Source organism: Oncorhynchus keta, chromosome 19, assembly GCF_023373465.1.
Source record: "Oncorhynchus keta strain PuntledgeMale-10-30-2019 chromosome 19, Oket_V2, whole genome shotgun sequence".
Lineage (NCBI taxonomy): Eukaryota > Metazoa > Chordata > Actinopteri > Salmoniformes > Salmonidae > Oncorhynchus > Oncorhynchus keta.
In genome coordinates, this window is record NC_068439.1 from 3,817,686 (window position 1) to 3,838,123 (window position 20,438).

Sequence of the window (20,438 nt, forward strand, 5' to 3'; positions counted from 1 at the left end):
TATTGGTGGCTTCCATTTAATAATGATGGAGGCCGCTGTGTTCTTGGGGACCTTCGATGCTGAAGAAATATTTTGGTACCCTTCCCCACATCTGTGCCTCGACACAATCCTGGCTCTGAGCTCTACGGACAATTCCTTCGACCTCATGGCTTGGTTTTTGCTCTACCATGTACTGTCGACTGTGGGACCTTATACAGACAGGTGTGTGCCCTTTCCAAATCATGTCCAGCAAAGAATCTGAATACTTACGTAAATTAGGTAGTTATATTTTAAACTTTTTATAAATGTGCCAACATGGAAAAAGTCAAGAGGTCTGAGTACTTTCCGAATGCACTGTATATAGTGAGAAAGAGAGAGAGATCAGTGTCTGCCGAGAGACGGAGAGAGAGAATAGTGTCTGTCATTGAGCCACTGAGTGGGTCCCTGAGGAAGCATTCTCCCCATTATCACACCTTAGTATTGTAGGAACAAGGCTATCATCGGGTCCTTGGGGAGGTTGACTTTACGGCGTGTATGACAACTCAACAGTCTCCTGGGACACAACAGCACAGCACAGAGCACAGAGAGAGAGAGAGAGAGAGAGAGAGAGAGAGAGAGAGAGAGAGAGAGAGAGAGAGAGAGAGAGAGAGAGAGAGAGAGAGAGAGAGAGAGAGAGAGAGAGAGAGAGAGAGAGAGAGAGAGAGACAGAGAGAGACACAGAGAGAGAGAGAGAGAGACAGAGAGAGAGAGAGACAGAGAGAGAGACAGAGAGAGAGAGAGAGAGAGACAGAGAGAGAGAGAGAGAGAGAGAGAGAGAGAGAGAGAGAGAGAGAGAGAGAGAGAGAGAGAGAGACAGAGAGAGAGAGAGACAGAGAGAGAGAGAGAGAGAGAGAGAGAGAGAGACAGAGAGAGACAGAGAGAGAGAGAGAGAGAGAGAGAGAGAGAGAGAGAGAGACAGAGAGAGAGACAGAGAGAGAGAGAGAGAGACAGACAGAGAGAGAGACAGAGAGAGAGAGACAGAGAGACAGAGAGAGAGAGAGACAGAGAGAGAGAGACAGAGAGAGACAGAGAGAGACAGAGAGAGACAGAGAGAGAGAGAGAGAGAGAGAGAGAGAGAGAGAGAGAGAGAGAGAGAGAGAGAGAGACAGAGAGAGAGAGAGAGAGAGAGAGAGAGAGAGAGAGAGAGAGAGAGAGAGAGAGAGAGAGAGAGAGAGAGAGAGAGAGAGAGAGAGAGAGAGAGAGAGAGAGAGAGAGAGAGAGAGAGAGAGAGAGAGAGAGAGAGAGAGAGAGAGCGTTGTAAGGTTTTTATGAGACAGTATAAGACGGGGTCAGGTGTGATGGATTGGGGCTCTTTGATCCACCTGCACAGTGAGATCTTCCATCCAAATGTTCCATGTAAATCAATGAAATATTTATTTGCAGTTAAAATGCAGGAATTATGACCTATGTTGATGGGGAAACAAATATTATGTTGATGAACTATGACAATATGTGTCTTCTGGAGAAAAATATATGTAGTGATGTAAAAACGCCTTGAAGTGAAGGGGCTGATCTAGGATCAGGTCACCCCTGTCCAGGTAATCTTGTTAATTGATCTAGAATCAGGTCACCCCTGTCCAGGTAGCTTGTTAATTGATCTAGAATCAGGTCACCCCTGTCCAGGTAATCTTGTTAATTGATCTAGGATCAGGTCACCCCTGTCCAGGTAATCTTGTTAATTGATCTAGAATCAGGTCACTCCTGTCCAGGTAATCTTGTTAATTGATCTAGAATCAGGTCACTCCTGTCCAGGTAATCTTGTTAATTGATCTAGAATCAGGTCACCCCTGTCCAGGTAATCTTCTTAATTGATCTAGAATCAGGTTCCCCTTTCCAGGGAATCTTCTTAATAGATCTAGAATCAGGTCACCCCTGTCCAGGTAATCTTGTTAATTGATCTAGAATCAGGTCACCCCTGTCCAGGTAATCTTGTTAATTGATCTAGATTCAGGTCACCCCTGTCCAGGTAATCTTGTTAATTGATCTAGATTCAGGTCACCCCTGTCCAGGTAATCTTGTTAATTGATCTAGAATCAGGTAACCCCTGTCAAGGTATTCTTGTTAATTGATCTAGAATCAGGTCACCCCTGTCCAGGTAATCTTGTTAATTGATCTAGAATCAGGTCACCCCTGTCCAGGTAATCTTGTTAATTGATCTAGATTCAGGTCACCCCTGTCCAGGTAATCTTATTAATTGATTTAGAATCAGGTAACCCCTGTCAAGGTTTTCTTGTTAATTGATTTAGAATCAGGTCACCCCTGTCCAGGTAATCTTGTTAATTGATCTAGAATCAGGTCACCCCCATGTAATCTTGTTAATTGATCAGAATCAGTCAAGGTAATCTTGATAAATCAGATCCCTTGAATCTTGTTAATTGATCTAGATTCAGGTCACCCCTGTCCAGGTAATCTTATTAATTGATTTAGAATCAGGTAACCCCTGTCAAGGTTTTCTTGTTAATTGATTTAGAATCAGGTCACCCCTGTCCAGGTAATCTTGTTAATTGATCTAGAATCAGGTCACCCCTGTCCATGTAATCTTGTTAATTGATCTTGTTAATCAGGAAAAGTCCTCTTACCTTCACAGGAGGGAGGAGGTCCCTGAAACTCCAGGTGAGTCCCCAGACGACAGGTCAGAATGTTGTTCCCACTCAACTGGTACCCTGGTAGACACCTGTAACGTACTATATCACCTGGAGGAGGGAGGGAGGGAGGGAGGGAGGGAGGGAGGGAGGGAGGGAGGGAGGGAGAGGGAGGGAGGGAGGGGGGGGGGGGGGAGGATAGGGGCGGGCAATAGAGAGAGTAAGTACTGTGCATTTTTCTTCATTATTTCATCCACACAAACTGAAAAGGAGAAACATCCCAAATCCATAATGTGAGACCATTGTGTATCTGTCTCTCTCAATGTCTACATAGGGCTCTAGTCTAAAGTAGTGTACTATATAGGGAATAGGGTTCTATAGGGCTCTGGTCTAAAGTAGTGCACTATATAGGGAATAGGGTTCTATAGGGCTCTGGTCTAAAGTAGTGCACTATATAGGGAATAGGGTTCTATAGGGCTCTGGTCTAAAGTAGCTCTGGTCTAAAGTAGTGCACTATATAGGGAATAGGGTTCTATAAGTCTCTGGTCTAAAGTAGTATATAGGGAATAGGGTTCTATAAGTCTCTGGTCTAAAGTAGTGTACTATATAGGGAATAGGGTTCTATAGGGCTCTGGTCTAAAGTAGTGCACTATATAGGGAATATAGTTTCATTTGGGATGCAGCCTAAATGTGATCTATCATTTCAAATGCAACATAATCTCCTCTTGCTCTGTTTGGGTCAACATTATTAATTTCCTGTTCACCCATGGCCCTCTGAGTACTGTAGTTTGGCAGTGAATCAGCCATGGCTCAATTGAATGTGTAGTCCTTGCTATGGAGGAGCCGCTTCTCCTCAACGCTGTGTGTGTGTGTGTGTGTGTGTGTGTGTGTGTGTGTGTGTGTGTGTGTGTGTGTGTGTGTGTGTGTGTGTGTGTGTGTGTGTGTGTGTGTGTGTGTGTGTGTGTGTATGCATGTTGACTTACCAATTTTAAATTCCTTGCTGGCCATTAAGATGTCAGCATTGGGTATAATAGGGGGAGGCAGGCAGAACTGGAGTGTGTATGCTAGAGAGACAGAGAGAGACAAAGAACAAACACTATTGTAAATACAACCCATATTTATGATAATTTAAATTCCCTTTGGGACTTAATTACAACACTTACTATGACATTTGAAATGTCTTAATTTTGTGAGTGAAATGTTTTTTTAATGTATTTTATCCTGACCAACTTGCCCTCGAAATAAACCTTTGCTGTTTTCAATCAAGATCTCAGTGATCCAAATACTGCCTCATTGCCTGCATCCGCTATGGGTCCACGGTCAAACGACCACCCCTCATCACTCTCAAACGTTCCCTAAAACACATCAGTGAGCAGGCCTTTCTAATCGCCCTGGCCCGGGAATCCTGGAAGGATATTGACCTCATCCCGTCAGTAGAGGATGCCTGGTCGCTCTTTAAAAGTAATTTCCTCAACATCTTAAATATGCATTCTCCTTTCAAAAAATGTAGAACTAAGAACAGATATAGCCCTTGGTTCACTCCAGACCTGACTGCCCTCGACCAGCACAAAAACATCCTGTGGCGGACTGCAATAGCATCGAATAGCCCCCGCGATATGCAACTGTTCAGGGAAGTCAGGAACCAATACACACAGTCAGTCTGGAAAGCAAAGGCCAGCTTTTTCAAACTTTTTTGTAAAGTCCATGGAGAATAAGAGCACCTCCTCCAAGCTGCCAACTGCACTGAGGCTAGGTAACACTGTCACCACCGATAAATCCACGATAATTGAGAATTTCAATGAGCATTTCTCTACGGCTTTCCTCCTGGCTACCCCAACCCCGGCCAACAGCTCTGCACCCCCCGCAGCAACTCGCCCGAGCCTCCCCAGATTTCCCTTCACCCAAATCCAGATAGCAGATGTTCTGAAATAGTTGCAAAACCTGGACCCGTACAAATCAGCTGGGCTAGACAGTCTGGACCCTCTCTTTCTAAAATGATCCGCAACCCCTATTACCAGCCTGTTCAATCTCTCTTTCGTATTGTCCGAGACCCCTAAAGATTGTAAAGCTGCCGCGGTCATCCCCCTCTACAAAGGGGGTGACACTCTAGACCCAAACTGTTACAGACCTATATCCATCCTGCCCTGCCTGTCTAAAGTCTTCGAAAGCCATGTTAATAAACAGATCACTGACCATTTTGAATCGCAACGAAACTTTTCCGCTATGCAATCTGGTTTCCGAGCTGGTCATGGGTGCACCTTAGCCATGCTCAAGGTACTAAACGATATCATAACTGCCATCGATAAAAGACAGTACTGTGCAGCCGTCTTCATCAACCTGGCCAAGGCTTTCGACTCTGTCAATACCCATATTCTTATCGGTAGACTCAACAGCCTTGGTTTCTCAAATGACTGCCTCACCTGGTTCACCAACTACTTCTCAGACAGAGGTCTGTGTGTCAAATTGGAGGGCCTGTTGTCCGGGCCTCTGGTAGTCTTTATGGGGGTACCACAGGGTTCAATTCTCGGGCCGACTCTTTTCTCTGTATATATCAATGATGACGCTCTTGCTGCTGGTGAGTCTCTGATCCACCTCTACGCAGACGACACCATTCTGTATACTTCTGGCCCTTCATTGTTAAATGAACCTCCAAACGAGCTTCAATGCCATACAACACTCTTTCCGTGGCCTCCAACTGCTCTTAAACGCTAGTAAAACCAAATGCATGCTTTTCAACCTGTTCACTGCTCGCACCTGCCCTCCCGACTTGCATCACTACTCTGGGCAGTTCTGACTTAGAATATGTGGACAACTACAAGTACCTAGGTGTCTGGCTAGACTTTAAACTCTCCTTCCAGATATTAAACATCCCCAATCCTAAAATTAAATCTAGAATCGGCTTCCTATTTCACAACAAAGCATCCTTCACTCATGCTGCCAATCATACCCTCGTAAAACTGACTGTCCTACCAATCCTTGACTTCGGCAATGTCATTTACAAAATAGCTTCCAATACTCTACACAGCAAACTAGATATAGTCTATCACAGTGCCGTCCGTTTTGTCACCAAAGCCTCATATACTACCCACCACTGCAACCTGTATGCTCTCGTTGGCTGGTCCTCGCTACATATTCGTCTCCAAACCCACTGGCTTCAGGTTATGTATAAATCTATGCTAGGTAAAGCTCCGCCTTATCTCAGCTCACTGGTCATGATAACAACACCAACCCGTAGCACGCTCTCTAGCAATCCAACACCCCCTTTGGCCGCCTTTCCTTCCAGTTCTCTGCTGCCAATGACTGGAACAAATAGCAAAAATCGCTGAAGCTGGAGACTTATATTTCCATCACTACCTACCTCATAGCTCCAGTTTCAACTGACCTGAGCCCTAAGACCATGCCTCAGGACTACCTGACATGATGACTCCTTGCTGTCCCCAGTCCACCTGGCCGTGCTGCTGCTCCAGTTTCAACTGTTCTGCCTTATTATTATTCGACCATGCTGGTCATTTATGAACATTTTAACATCTTGGCCATGTTCTGTTATAATCTCCACCCGGCACAGCCAGAAGAGGACTGGCCACCCCTCATAGCCTGGTTCCTCTCTAGGTTTCTTCCTAGGTTTTGGCCTTTCTAGGGAATTTTTCCTAGCCACCGTGCTTCTACACCTGCATTGCTTGCTGTTTGGGGTTTTAGGCTGGGTTTCTGTACAGCACTTTGAGATATCAGCTGATGTACGAAGGGCTATATAAATACATTTTATTTGATTTGATTTGATAGCCCATCTGTAAATCGCCCACCCAATCTACCTACCTCATAGCCCATATTGTTTTTATTTACTTTCTGCTCTTTTGCACACCAGTATTTCTACTTGCACATCATCACCTGCTCATCATTCCAGTGTTAATCTGCTAAATTGTAATTACTTCCTTACTACAGCCTATTTATTGCCTACCTCCTCACGCCATTTGCACACACTGTTTTATAGACTTTCTTTTTGTTCTACTGTATTATTGACTGTATGTTTGTTTACTCCATGTGTAACTCTGTGTTGTTTTATGTGGCAAACTGCTTTGCTTCATCTTGGCCAAGTCGCAGTTGTAAATAAGAACTTGTTCTCAACTGGCCTACCTGGTTAAATAAAGGTGTTCTCAACTGGCCTACCTGGTTAAATAAAGGTGTTCTCAACTGGCCCTACCTGGTTAAATAAAGGTGTTCTCAACTGGCCCTACCTGGTTAAATAAAGGTGTTCTCAACTAGCCTACCTGGTTAAATAAAGGTGTTCTCAACTAGCCTACCTGGTTAAATAAAGGTGTTCTCAACTGACCTACCTGGTTAAATAAAGGTGTTCTCAACTAGGTTAAATAAAGGTGTTCTCTGACCTGGTTAAATAAAGGTGTTCTCAACTGGCCTACCTACCTGGTTAAATAAAGGTGTTAAATAAAGGTGTTCTCAACTGACCTACCTGGTTAAATAAAGGTGTTCTCAACTGGCCCTACCTGGTTAAATAAAGGTGTTCTCAACTGACCTACCTGGTTAAATAAAGGTTAAATAAAATAAATAAAGAATAATCTACTTCACTTGCTTTGGCAATGTTAACAAATGTGTCACATTCCAATAAAGCCCTTCAAATAAAATTGAAATGAGTGACAGAGAGTGAGAGAGATACTCTACATACCTTGATAGTTGATTCGGAACAATCCACCTTTCTCAGTGTTGCTACGGAAACGAACTAGGATCTGATTGGACGTGCTGCTTGCGGGTTCGTTGGGCTCACCATCCGTAAACACGCCTAGCTTCCTGGCCGTCTCCTGGGGGCCGTCCCTGAAGGGTGACAGGTGAGGGGTCAGAGTTTAAAAGGGGTCTTTGGTGGCGTGGTATAGCAGACGACCAGATGCCTCGTCAGCCATTCAGCTCTAATACCTTTAGCTGTCAGTGTGTGTGTGTGTGTGTGTGTGTGTGTGTGTGTGTGTGTGTGTGTGTGTGTGTGTGTGTGTGTGTGTGTGTGTGTGTGTGTGTGTGTGTGTGTGTGTGTGTGTCCGTCCAAGATTACACCAGGCGAAAGATAGCTAATTCACAGGGTTAGTCCCAAATAGCACCCTATCCCCTACATAGTGCACTACTACCCTATGGGCCCTGGTCTAAAGTAGTGCACCATGTGAGGGTGCCATTTTGGGACGCATCGGTCGCTCAGCGGCAGACACTGGAACAGTAACTGGTTGAGATGTGACGGTTGGTCCACCGATTGGGTTTCTTTTGAGAACTTGGTCAAGAAAAATGGTTGATTTTTCACCTAATTGTAACACTCTGCTATAAAGAGCACATGTTCAACTGTATTAAAAAAAACATGTTTTACAATCAAAGTCAAATAAAAAATACTATTAACAGTTATAAAGTAGGGGAGACCATAACAGAGTTGACAATCACATCTTAAGTCAGTAACATGGTAACATGGTAACAGGGTAACATGGTAACATGGTAACATGGTAACAGGGTAACATGGTAACATGGTAACATGGTAACAGGGTAACATGGTAACAGGGTAACATGGTACAGGGTAACATGGTAACAGGGTAACAGGGTAACATGGTAACAGGGTAACAGGGTAACAGGGTAACATGGTAACAGGGTAACATGGTAACATGGTAACAGGGTAACATGGTAACATGGTAGCAGGGTAACAGGGTAACATGGTAACATGGTACAGGGTAACATGGTAACAGGGTAACAGGGTAACATGGTAGCAGGGTAACATGGTAACATGGTAACATGGTAACAGGGTAACATGGTAACAGGGTAACAGGGTCACATCGTAACAGGGTAACATGGTAACATGGTAACATGGTAACAGGGTAACAGGGTAACATGGTAACAGGGTAACATGGTAACAGGGTAACATGGTAACATGGTAACAGGGTAACAGGGTAACATGGTAACATGATAGCAGGGTAACATGGTAACAGGGTAACATGGTAACAGGGTAACATGGTAACAGGGTAACATGGTAGCAGGGTAACAGGGTAACATGGTAACAGGGTAACATGGTAACAGGGTAGCAGGGTAACAGGGTAACATGGTAACAGGGTAACATGGTAACATGGTAACATGGTAACATGGTAACAGGGTAACAGGGTAACAGGGTAACATGGTAACAGGGTAACAGGGTCACATCGTAACAGGGTAACATGGTAACATGGTAACAGGGTAACAGGGTAACAGGGTAACATGGTAACAGGGTAACATGGTAACAGGGTAACATGGTAACATGGTAACAGGGTAACAGGGTAACATGGTAACATGATAGCAGGGTAACATGGTAACAGGGTAACATGGTAACAGGGTAACATGGTAACAGGGTAACAGGGTAACATGGTAACATGGTAACAGGGTAACATGGTAACATGGTAGCAGGGTAACATGGTAACATGGTAACATGGTAACAGGGTAACATGGTAACATGGTAGCAGGGTAACAGGGTAACATGGTAACAGGGTAACATGGTAACAGGGTAACATGGTAGCAGGGTAACAGGGTAACATGGTAGCAGGGTAACAGGGTAACATGGTAACAGGGTAACATGGTAACAGGGTAACATGGTACAGGGTAACATGGTAACAGGGTAACAGGGTAACATGGTAACAGGGTAACAGGGTAACATGGTAACAGGGTAACATGGTAACATGGTAACAGGGTAACATGGTAACAGGGTAACAGGGTAACATGGTAGCAGGGTAACAGGGTAACATGGTAACATGGTAACAGGGTAACAGGGTAACATGGTAGCAGGGTAACATGGTAACATGGTAACATGGTAACAGGGTAACAGGGTCACATCGTAACAGGGTAACATGGTAACATGGTAACATGGTAACAGGGTAACATGGTAACAGGGTAACATGGTAACAGGGTAACATGGTAACATGGTAACAGGGTAACAGGGTAACATGGTAACATGATAGCAGGGTAACATGGTAACAGGGTAACATGGTAACATGGTAACATGGTAACAGGGTAACATGGTAACATGGTAACAGGGTAACATGGTAGCAGGGTAACAGGGTAACAGGGTAACAGGGTAACATGGTAACAGGGTAACATGGTAGCAGGGTAACAGGGTAACATGGTAACATGGTAACAGGGTAACAGGGTAACATGGTAGCAGGGTAACAGGGTAACATGGTAGCAGGGTAACAGGGTAACATGGTAACATGGTAACAGGGTAACATGGTAACAGGGTAACAGGGTAACATGGTAGCAGGGTAACAGGGTAACATGGTAACAGGGTAACATGGTAGCAGGGTAACAGGGTAACATGGTAACAGGGTAACATGATAGCAGGGTAACAGGGATGTGATGCTCGACCCGCTCAGTTTTTCCACCACAAAACACTAGATTTGTTTTGAATTGAGTTTTTATTTATTCAAATATAACAGTTTCACCATGTTGAAACCAGAGTCCGGGCACTTAAAAGGATTGTCCTTCAATGAGGGACAAACGGAAATGAAAGATTCATAATAAATATTATAATACAGCATCAGCTTCAGACTTTGTCAAAGCAACAATGATGTTTGGGTTAAATTGTCCTCATAATACACCTGTGTGCTCCGGGTCAAACTGGCCTTGACTAAACCCCCAATGAGCACATGTGTGACAGTATGCACGTACACAGCCTTTGCTCTTACACCTGCAGCACACAGTATGTGTTTTAGAGTCCTTCTTTGGTGGGCAGATCTGACACCTCTTCCTCTTACTTGCCCCAGTTGGGGCAGTGGCTAGGGCAGTGGCTAGGGCAGTGGCTAGGGCAGTGGCTAGGGCAGTGGCTGGGGCAGTGGCTAGGGCAGTGGCTGGGGCAGTGGCTAGGGCAGTGGCTGGGGCAGTGGCTAGGGCAGTGGCTGGGGCAGTGGCTAGGGCAGTGGCTGGGGCAGTGGCTGGGGCAGTGGCTAGGGCAGTGGCTAGGGCAGTGGCTAGGGCAGTGGCTGGGGCAGTGGCTAGGGCAGTGGCTAGGGCAGTGGCTAGGGCAGTGGCTGGGGCAGTGGCTAGGGCAGTGGCTGGGGCAGTGGCTAGGGCAGTGGCTGGGGCAGTGGCTAGGGCAGTGGCTGGGGCAGTGGCTAGGGCAGTGGCTGGGGCAGTGGCTGGGGCAGTGGCTGGGGCAGTGGCTGGGGAAGTGGCTAGTGGCTCCTCAGGTTGATGATGAGATCTCGCCCTCTGAACAGCTTTCACAACTGCTGCAGATGCGTCTGTGCGGGGGAGACGCTCCCTTCTTTCTATGAATGGAGTTACAAGTGCCTTTCCCAGCAGCTCCAGGAACACCCTCCTCTTGTTGGGCTGGTCTTTCTCCATATCACAAAGGCATTGTAGGAGGAAACATCAATGATGTTGTGGAAGGAAGATGACCAGGGGCCAGCGGACAGTCATCATTCTGCAGCTGTACGTTCCAATCACCTTATCTAGGTTGTCCACACCTCCTTCGTTGCAGTTGTAGTCTAGGATCATGGCTGGCTTCCTGTCCTGGCGATGGCTGATTTCAGCCTCTGGGTGCAGTATGAAGTAACACATTCTTGTTTTTCTTTGGGAGGAAGGCAAACCTTGATGAGAAGACCTCTCTTTCCTTTGACGCAAGCAGTGCAGGTGGGAGCTCAGACTTGTTCTTTCGAACTGCCCACCCTGGTGATGTTCAGGAGCTGCCGTCTGAGTTCATAAGAAGTGAAGTCACGTGACCTCAAGTCCCTCTGTCACCTCAAGCACAACCCGCATCCCCTGATTCTTCTCTCCGGGCCTCCATTGGTCAGCTTCCCGGTGTAGACTTGCATCTTCCAAGCGTAGCTGGATTTGGCGTCACAGACCACCCATGACTTGATCCCATATTTTGCTGGCTTGCTGGGCATATACTGCCGGAAAGGACAACGACCTTAGATATTAGAGATTACAGATTAGCTTCATCGGTAATTATTAGTATCGGTTTCACACAGAAACAGTCACAGAAGTCAGTGGTGAAAATCACTTTTATTATATATATATATAACCAGTTGCTCATCCACAGTCACGTCAGGCCCTGGGTTGTAGAAGTAGAGCACCACTTGTCCCAGACATCTCTTATGGACTCTGAATTGAACCAGTTGCTCATCCACTGTCACGTCAGGCCCAGGGTTGTAGTGGTATGGCAGATGCTCCTCCCACTTGTCCCAGACATCTCTTATGGCTGCCAGTTTGCCTGTCGCATGTCTTGCAGGTCTTGACTCACGGTCATCAAATCGTAGCAGTGTTGAGTAAGTGTGAAAGAGTTTAAGTGGCATGGTGGCACGGAAAATCGCCCTTCCACTCTCGACATCCCATAGACTAGCTGCAGCCTTGCCTCGGGACCTGTATACACATGCTGAGATTAGCAGCCCTAAGGAAGGCATGGAGGACAGTCTCATCCCTTTCCAGCTGTCTCCAGATTTTCGAAAACCCCTCCAGATTTGTCATGTACAGGATGATTTTTTCTATTGCCGGTGTGATGAACAGGTAGAATGTTGAGGTCATGTCATGTGCATGGGAAACGGTATACGTTGTGGGTCCCGGGGTCATCTCCGTGACCTTATGTTCTGCCATCCTTCCCTGGTAGTGATATGCCACTGAGGACCATTTGATTTGGCCATTTTTGACAGGAGAGCTTTCAGCTTGAGGGATTTCTTCCTCTTCTTCTGAGGATGACCTGTCATGCTCTGGGCTGTGTTCCTCCCCATCTTTATCTTCTCACACATCCTCCACTTCCTCTTCAGAATCAGAGTAGTCTTGCTGGACATGTGAAAAAAATCTGTTCTGGAACCTGTTCAGCAGCGAAACGCACAATCATGGCTTCAGCACCTTGGACAAGACCACATGTCTGGACATGCCCGGATACGTACCCATGACAATATTAGTATCTGTTGTTTTTTCGTACATGTTTCGATATGTGAATAAAGGCAACATTTCACTTTTGTAATATTAGGGTCAGTCGAGGACAAGTCATCAAATTTCAAGTTGCATAATATCATGGAGGTGATTGTTTTTACTGCTGTGGTGTCGGGTCAAACTGACCCGAGGACAGCGAGAGGGTTAAGTGGGATGAAATATTTCTAGAAGTCACAGAGGAGACATGGAGGGAAGTCACAGAGGGGACATGGAGGGAAGTCACAGAGGAGACATGGAGGGAAGTCACAGAGGGACATGGAGGGAAGTCACAGAAGAGACATGGAGGGAAGTCACAGAGGGGACATGGAGGGAAGTCACAGAGGAAAGTCACAGAGGAGACATGGAGGGAAGTCACAGAGGGGACATGGAGGGAAGTCACAGAGGGGACATGGAGGGAAGTCACAGAGGAGACATGGAGGGAAGTCACATAGGAGACATGGAGGGAAGTCACAGAGGAGACATGGAGGGAAGGGAAGTCACAGAGGAGACATGGAGGGAAGTCACTGAGGGACATGGAGGGAAGTCACAGAGGAGACATGGAGGGAAGTCACAGAGGGACATGGAGGGAAGTCACAGAGGAGACATGGAGGGAAGTCACAGAGGGACATGGAGGAAGTCACAGAGGGGACATGTAGGGGAAGTCACAGAGGGGACATGGAGGGAAGTCACAGAGGGACATGGAGGGAAGTCACAGAGGGACATGGAGGGAAGTCACAGAGGAGACATGGAGGGAAGTCACAGAGGGGACATGGAGGGAAGTCACAGAGGGGACATGGAGGGAAGTCACAGAGGGGACATGGAGGGAAGTCACAGAGGGACATGGAGGGAAGTCACAGAGGAGACATGGAGGGAAGTCACAGAGGAGACATGGAGGGAAGTCACAGAGGGACATGGAGGGAAGTCACAGAGGGGACATGGAGGGAAGTCACAGAGGGGACATGGAGGGAAGTCACAGAGGAGACATGGAGGGAAGTCACAGAGGAGACATGGAGGGAAGTCACAGAGGGACATGGAGGGAAGTCACAGAGGGACATGGAGGGAAGTCACAGAGGAGACATGGAGGGAAGGGAAGTCACAGAGGAGAAATGGAGGGAAAGGAAGTCACAGAGGGACATGGAGGGAAGTCACAGAGGAGACATGGAGGGAAGGGAAGTCACAGAGGAGACATGGAGGGAAGGGAAGTCACAGAGGAGACATGGAGGGAAGTCACAGAGGAGACATGGAGGGAAGGGAAGTCACAGAGGGACATGGAGGGAAGTCACAGAGGAGACATGGAGGGAAGGGAAGTCACAGAGGAGACATGGAGGGAAGTCACAGAGGAGACATGGAGGGAAGGGAAGTCACAGAGGAGACATGGAGGGAAGTCACAGAGGGGACATGGAGGGAAGTCACAGAGGGGACATGGAGGGAAGTCACAGAGGAGACATGGAGGGAAGTCACAGAGGAGACATGGAGGGAAGTCACAGAGGAGACATGGAGGGAAGTCACAGAGGGACATGGAGGGAAGTCACAGAGGAGACATGGAGGGAAGTCACAGAGGAAAGTCACAGAGGAGACATGGAGGGAAGTCACAGAGGGGACATGGAGGGAAGTCACAGAGGGACATGGAGGGAAGTCACAGAGGAGACATGGAGGGAAGTCACATAGGAGACATGGAGGGAAGTCACAGAGGAGACATGGAGGGAAGGGAAGTCACAGAGGAGACATGGAGGGAAGTCACTGAGGACATGGAGGGAAGTCACAGAGGAGACATGGAGGAAGTCACAGAGGGACATGGAGGGAAGTCACAGAGGAGACATGGAGGGAAGTCACAGAGGGACATGGAGGGAAGTCACAGAGGGGACATGTAGGGAAGTCACAGAGGGGACATGGAGGGAAGTCACAGAGGGGACATGGAGGAAGTCACAGAGGGGACATGGAGGAAGTCACAGAGGAGACATGGAGGGAAGTCACAGAGGAGACATGGAGGGAAGTCACTGAGGGACATGGAGGGAAGTCACAGAGGAGACATGGAGGGAAGTCACAGAGGGACATGGAGGGAAGTCACAGAGGAGACATGGAGGGAAGTCACAGAGGGACATGGAGGGAAGTCACAGAGGGGACATGTAGGGAAGTCACAGAGGGGACATGGAGGGAAGTCACAGAGGGGACATGGAGGGAAGTCACAGAGGGGACATGGAGGGAAGTCACAGAGGAGACATGGAGGGAAGTCACAGAGGGGACATGGAGGAAGTCACAGAGGGGACATGGAGGGAAGTCACAGAGGGGACATGGAGGAAGTCACAGAGGGGACATGGAGGGAAGTCACAGAGGAGACATGGAGGGAAGTCACAGAGGAGACATGGAGGGAAGTCACAGAGGGGACATGGAGGAAGTCATTCAGTTGTTTTGGAGGGAAGTCTAGAGGGGACATGGAGGGAAGTCACAGAGGAGACATGGAGGGAAGTCACAGAGGAGACATGGAGGGAAGTCACAGAGGGACATGGAGGGAAGTCACAGAGGGACATGGAGGGAAGTCACAGAGGAGACATGGAGGGAAGGGAAGTCACAGAGGAGAAATGGAGGGAAAGGAAGTCACAGAGGGACATGGAGGGAAGTCACAGAGGAGACATGGAGGGAAGGGAAGTCACAGAGGAGACATGGAGGGAAGGGAAGTCACAGAGGAGACATGGAGGGAAGTCACAGAGGAGACATGGAGGGAAGGGAAGTCACAGAGGGACATGGAGGGAAGTCACAGAGGAGACATGGAGGGAAGGGAAGTCACAGAGGAGACATGGAGGGAAGTCACAGAGGAGACATGGAGGGAAGGGAAGTCACAGAGGAGACATGGAGGGAAGTCACAGAGGGGACATGGAGGGAAGTCACAGAGGGGACATGGAGGGAAGTCACAGAGGAGACATGGAGGGAAGTCACAGAGGAGACATGGAGGGAAGTCACAGAGGAGACATGGAGGGAAGTCACAGAGGGACATGGAGGGAAGTCACAGAGGAGACATGGAGGGAAGTCACAGAGGGACATGGAGGGAAGTCACAGAGGAGACATGGAGGGAAGTCACAGAGGAGACATGGAGGGAAGTCACAGAGGGACATGGAGGGAAGTCACAGAGGAGACATGGAGGGAAGGGAAGTCACAGAGGAGACATGGAGGGAAGTCACAGAGGAGACATGGAGGGAAGTCACAGAGGAGACATGGAGGGAAGTCACAGAGGGGACATGGAGGGAAGTCACAGAGGGGACATGGAGGGAAGTCACAGAGGAGACATGGAGGGAAGTCACAGAGGAGACATGGAGGGAAGGGAAGTCACAGAGGGACATGGAGGGAAGTCACAGAGGAGACATGGAGGGAAGTCACAGAGGAGACATGGAGGGAAGTCACAGAGGAGACATGGAGGGAAGTCACAGAGGAGACATGGAGGGAAGTCACAGAGGGACATGGAGGGAAGTCACAGAGGAGACATGGAGGGAAGTCACAGAGGAGACATGGAGGGAAGTCACAGAGGGGACATGGAGGGAAGTCACAGAGGAGACATGGAGGGAAGTCACAGAGGAGACATGGAGGGAAGTCACAGAGGGGACATGGAGGGAAGTCACAGAGGGACATGGAGGGAAGTCACAGAGGGACATGGAGGGAAGTCACAGAGGGGACATGGAGGGAAGTCACAGAGGAGACATGGAGGGAAGTCACAGAGGAGACATGGAGGGAAGGGAAGTCACAGAGGGACATGGAGGGAAGTCACAGAGGAGACATGGAGTGAAGGGAAGTCACAGAGAGACATGGAGGGAAGTCACAGAGGGACATGGAGGGATGTCACAGAGGAGACATGGAGGGAAGTCACAGAGGAGACATGGAGGGAAGTCACAGAGGAGACATGGAGGGAAGTCACAGAGGAGACATGGAGGGAAGGGAAGTCACAGAGGAGACATGGAGGGAAGTCACAGAGGAGACATGGAGGGAAGTCACAGAGGAGACATGGAGGGAAGTCACAGAGGAGACATGGAGGGAAGTCACAGAGGAGACATGGAGGGAAGTCACAGAGGAGACATGGAGGGAAGTCACAGAGGGACATGGAGGGAAGTCACAGAGGAGACATGGAGGGAAGTCACAGAGGAGACGTGGAGGGAAGGGAAGTCACAGAGGGACATGGAGGGAAGTCACAGAGGAGACATGGAGGGAAGTCACAGAGGAGACATGGAGGGAAGTCACAGAGGAGACATGGAGGGAAGTCACAGAGGGGACATGGAGGGAAGTCACAGAGGGGACATGGAGGGAAGTCACAGAGGGACATGGAGGGAAGTCACAGAGGGGACATGGAGGGAAGTCACAGAGGGGACATGGAGGGAAGTCACAGAGGGGACATGGAGGGAAGTCACAGAGGAGACATGGAGGGAAGTCACAGAGGAGACATGGAGGGAAGTCACAGAGGAGACATGGAGGGAAGGGAAGTCACAGAGGGACATGGAGGGAAGTCACAGAGGAGACATGGAGGGAAGTCACAGAGGAGACATGGAGGGAAGTCACAGAGGAGACATGGAGGGAAGTCACAGAGGAGACATGGAGGGAAGTCACAGAGGAGACATGGAGGGAAGTCACAGAGGGGACATGGAGGGACACTGGCAACATCACGCAGGTTAAATCCTATCCCCAGCCTGCATTCTGAATATATGAGAGAGAGAGAGAGAGAGAGAGAGAGAGAGAGAGAGAGAGAGAGAGAGAGAGAGAGAGAGAGAGAGAGAGAGAGAGAGAGAGAGAGAGAGAGAGAGAGAGAGAGAGAGAGAGAGAGAGAGAGAGAGAGAGAGAGAGAGAGAGAGAGAGAGAAAAGGGCATCTAGTATCTTGTCCAGTTGTGACTGACAAACGCAGGGTTCTATGGACAAAGACATACATGATCCACTTTCCTTACAATATCCTTTGAGAAAGGCAGGATATATTGTGTAGGCCTTGATCCAATTCTAGAGACAGACTCACAAGTAGCACATTTTCACAATAACACAATTCAGCACAAGGGCAACAACAACGTCAACAATAAACAAATTAACTGTATGTTATGCAACTTGTTTATACCTCAAAGACAACAAAGTCAAGCTGCCCTCCAAGGTTAAACCAGGAGCATTCAGTCTCAGTAGGCAGCATCCCAAAGTCCACCCTATTCCCTATATAGTGATAGGGTAGTATCCCAAAGTCCACCCTATTCCCTATATAGTGATAGGGTAGTATCCCAAAGTCCACCCTATTCCCTATATAGTGCACTACTGTTGATCAGACCATATCAAATCAAATAAAATTGTATTGGTCACATACACATGGTTAGCAGATGTTATTGCGATTGCAGCTAAATTATTTTGCTTCTAGTTCCGACAGTGCAGTAATATCTAACATGCAATCTAACAAATTCACAACCACTATTATACACACACAAGTGTAAAGGGGTTAAAGGTGTTGAATGCTGAGCTGTAGTCAATGAACAGCATTCTTACATAGGTATTCCTCTGGTCCAGATGGGTGGGATAGGGCAGTGTGCAGTGTGATGGTGATTGTGTCTCTGTGGACCTATTGGGGCGGTAAGCAGATTGGGTCTGTGAAGGTGATATGATCCTTCACTAGTCTCTCAAAGAACTTAATGAAGAGTGAGTGCTACGGGAGCGATAGTCATTAAGTTTAGTTATCTTAACTTTCTTGGGAACAGGAACAATGGTGGCCATCTGAAGCATGTGGGCACAGCAGACTGGGATAAGGATTGATTGAATATGTCCGTAAACACACCAGCCAGCTGGTCTGCACATGCACAAACAAAGAAGTTGTTACATTTGTCTGGGAGCAAGAAGTTGATGTCCGCGACGGGGCTGGGCTTCTTTTTATATTCTGTGATTGACTGTAGACTGTTGACTGCATAGGGTTCTGGTCTAAAGTAGTGCACTATATAGGGAAATGGGTCCTATAGGGTTCTGGTCTAAAGTAGTGCACTATATAGGGAATAGGGTTCCATAGGGCTCTGGTCTAAAGTAGTGCACTACATAGGGGATAGGGTTCCATAGGGTTCTGGTCTAAAGTAGTGCACTACATAGGGGATAGGGTTCCATAGGGTTCTGGTCTAAAGTAGTGCACTACATAGGGGATAGGGTTCCATAGGGTTCTGGTCTAAAGTAGTGCACTACATAGGGGATAGGGTTCCATAGGGTTCTGGTCTAAAGTAGTGCACTACATAGGGAATGGGGTGCCATTTGAGAGCCATTTGATGTACAGAACTTAAATATTATATTATCTTTATGAATCTGGATGCACAGATGATCTGTGTGCTTCTGTAGTATGTCTCTCTGTTTCCTAATGACTTCTGACTTTCCCTGGTTAAATAAAGGTTTATATATATATATAAATACTCACCAGACAGTGATGAAGTCATGTGGCCCATGGACCTGCAGTAGGGTAAAGTTGAGTCTGACACCCAGGCCTGTTGCTACGGTGATCAGCCAGGTACAGTCAGCAGAGCTGGGGTACTCCTCCGGATAACCAGGAGAGAAGATAGTTCCGTTGTCTGACTTGATGTTACCCCCACAAGGCACTGAGGAGATGGGGGAGAGAGAGGTGGGATGATAGGGGTGGAGAGAGAGAGAGAGAGACAGAGAGAGAGAGAGAGACAGAGAGAGAGAGAGAGAGAGAGAGAGAGAGAGAGAGAGACAGAGAGAGAGAGAGAGAGAGAGAGAGAGAGAGAGAGAGAGAGAGAGAGAGAGAGAGAGAGAGAGAGAGAGAGAGAGAGAGAGAGAGAGAGAGAGAGACAGAGAGACAGAGAGAGAACAGATATTAAACACAACAGACCCAAGAATAAAACCAGAGGAATCTCCCTCTCTCTTGCTCTGAGGTGCTGAAACGGTTGTCAAAGCAGAAGATTACCCAGAAAGCCTGTTAGTGAGCAAGGCCTGGTTTGGATTGTTCCAGGAAGATAAGGCCATAACCCCGTCCCAGTGGACGCCACATGGGGCTGGGGAGGGAAGGAGGGATGGAGGGGTGGAGGAAACAAGGGTCTAGGGAGGGAGGGATGGAGAGGATTTTACAAGGGTCTAGGGAGGGAGGGATGGAGAGGATTTTACAAGGGTCTAGGAAGGGAGGGATGGAGAGGATTTTACAAGGGTCTAGGGAGGGAGGGATGGAGGGGTGAGGAGGATTTTACAAGGGTCTAGGGAGGGAGGGATGGAGGGTGAGGATTTTACAAGGGTCTGGGGACAGATGGATGGAGGGTGGGAGGGAGGGAAGCACTGGAGTGTGTGTGTGTGTGTGTGTGTGTGTGTGTGTGTGTGTGTGTGTGTGTGTGTGTGTGTGTGTGTGTGTGTGTGTGTGTGTGTGTGTGTGTGTGTGTGTGTGTGTGTGTGTGTGTGTTAGGGGGTAGTAGTGTTGCTGGGCAGTAGAGGACACTAGTTGTGTGACAATGAGACAACCATGTAAGAACAGACTCCTCCTCCTACCTCTCATCTCTGACCCCTCCAACCCCCTCCTCCTACCTCTCATCTCTGACCCCTCCAACCCCCCTCCTCCTACCTCTCATCTCTGACCCCTCCAACCCCCCTCCTCCTACCTCTCATCTCTGACCCCTCCAACCCCCCTCCTCCTACCTCTCATCTCTGACCCCTCCAACCCCCCTCCTCCTACCTCTCATCTCTGACCCCTCCAACCCCCCTCCTCCTACCTCTCAACTCTGACCCCTCCAAACAACACAGATACACACATACACAAACACACACACACACACAACAACCAACACACAGACACACACTCACACACTCACTCACTCCCCTGAGTGCAATAGATGCATAGAATCAGAGTAGTACCTCCTTCCCCTTAGCTAACAAAATTACAGTACTACATCCTTCCCCTTAGTTAACAGAATTACAGTAGTACATCCTTCCCCTTAGCTAAC

The 20,438-nt window shown here is 48.0% G+C and overlaps 1 protein-coding gene across 1 annotated transcript in view; it reads right to left on the reverse strand.

Annotated features, from left to right (window-relative positions):
• LOC118378371 (CUB and sushi domain-containing protein 1-like) overlaps positions 1-20,438 on the reverse strand; it is a 926,375-nt gene that overhangs the window by 231,695 nt on the left and 674,242 nt on the right. The window contains 4 exon segments of the mRNA XM_052471760.1: positions 2,598-2,711; positions 3,584-3,664; positions 7,279-7,424; positions 18,911-19,088. Coding sequence (XP_052327720.1) covers positions 2,598-2,711; positions 3,584-3,664; positions 7,279-7,424; positions 18,911-19,088 — 519 coding nt within the window.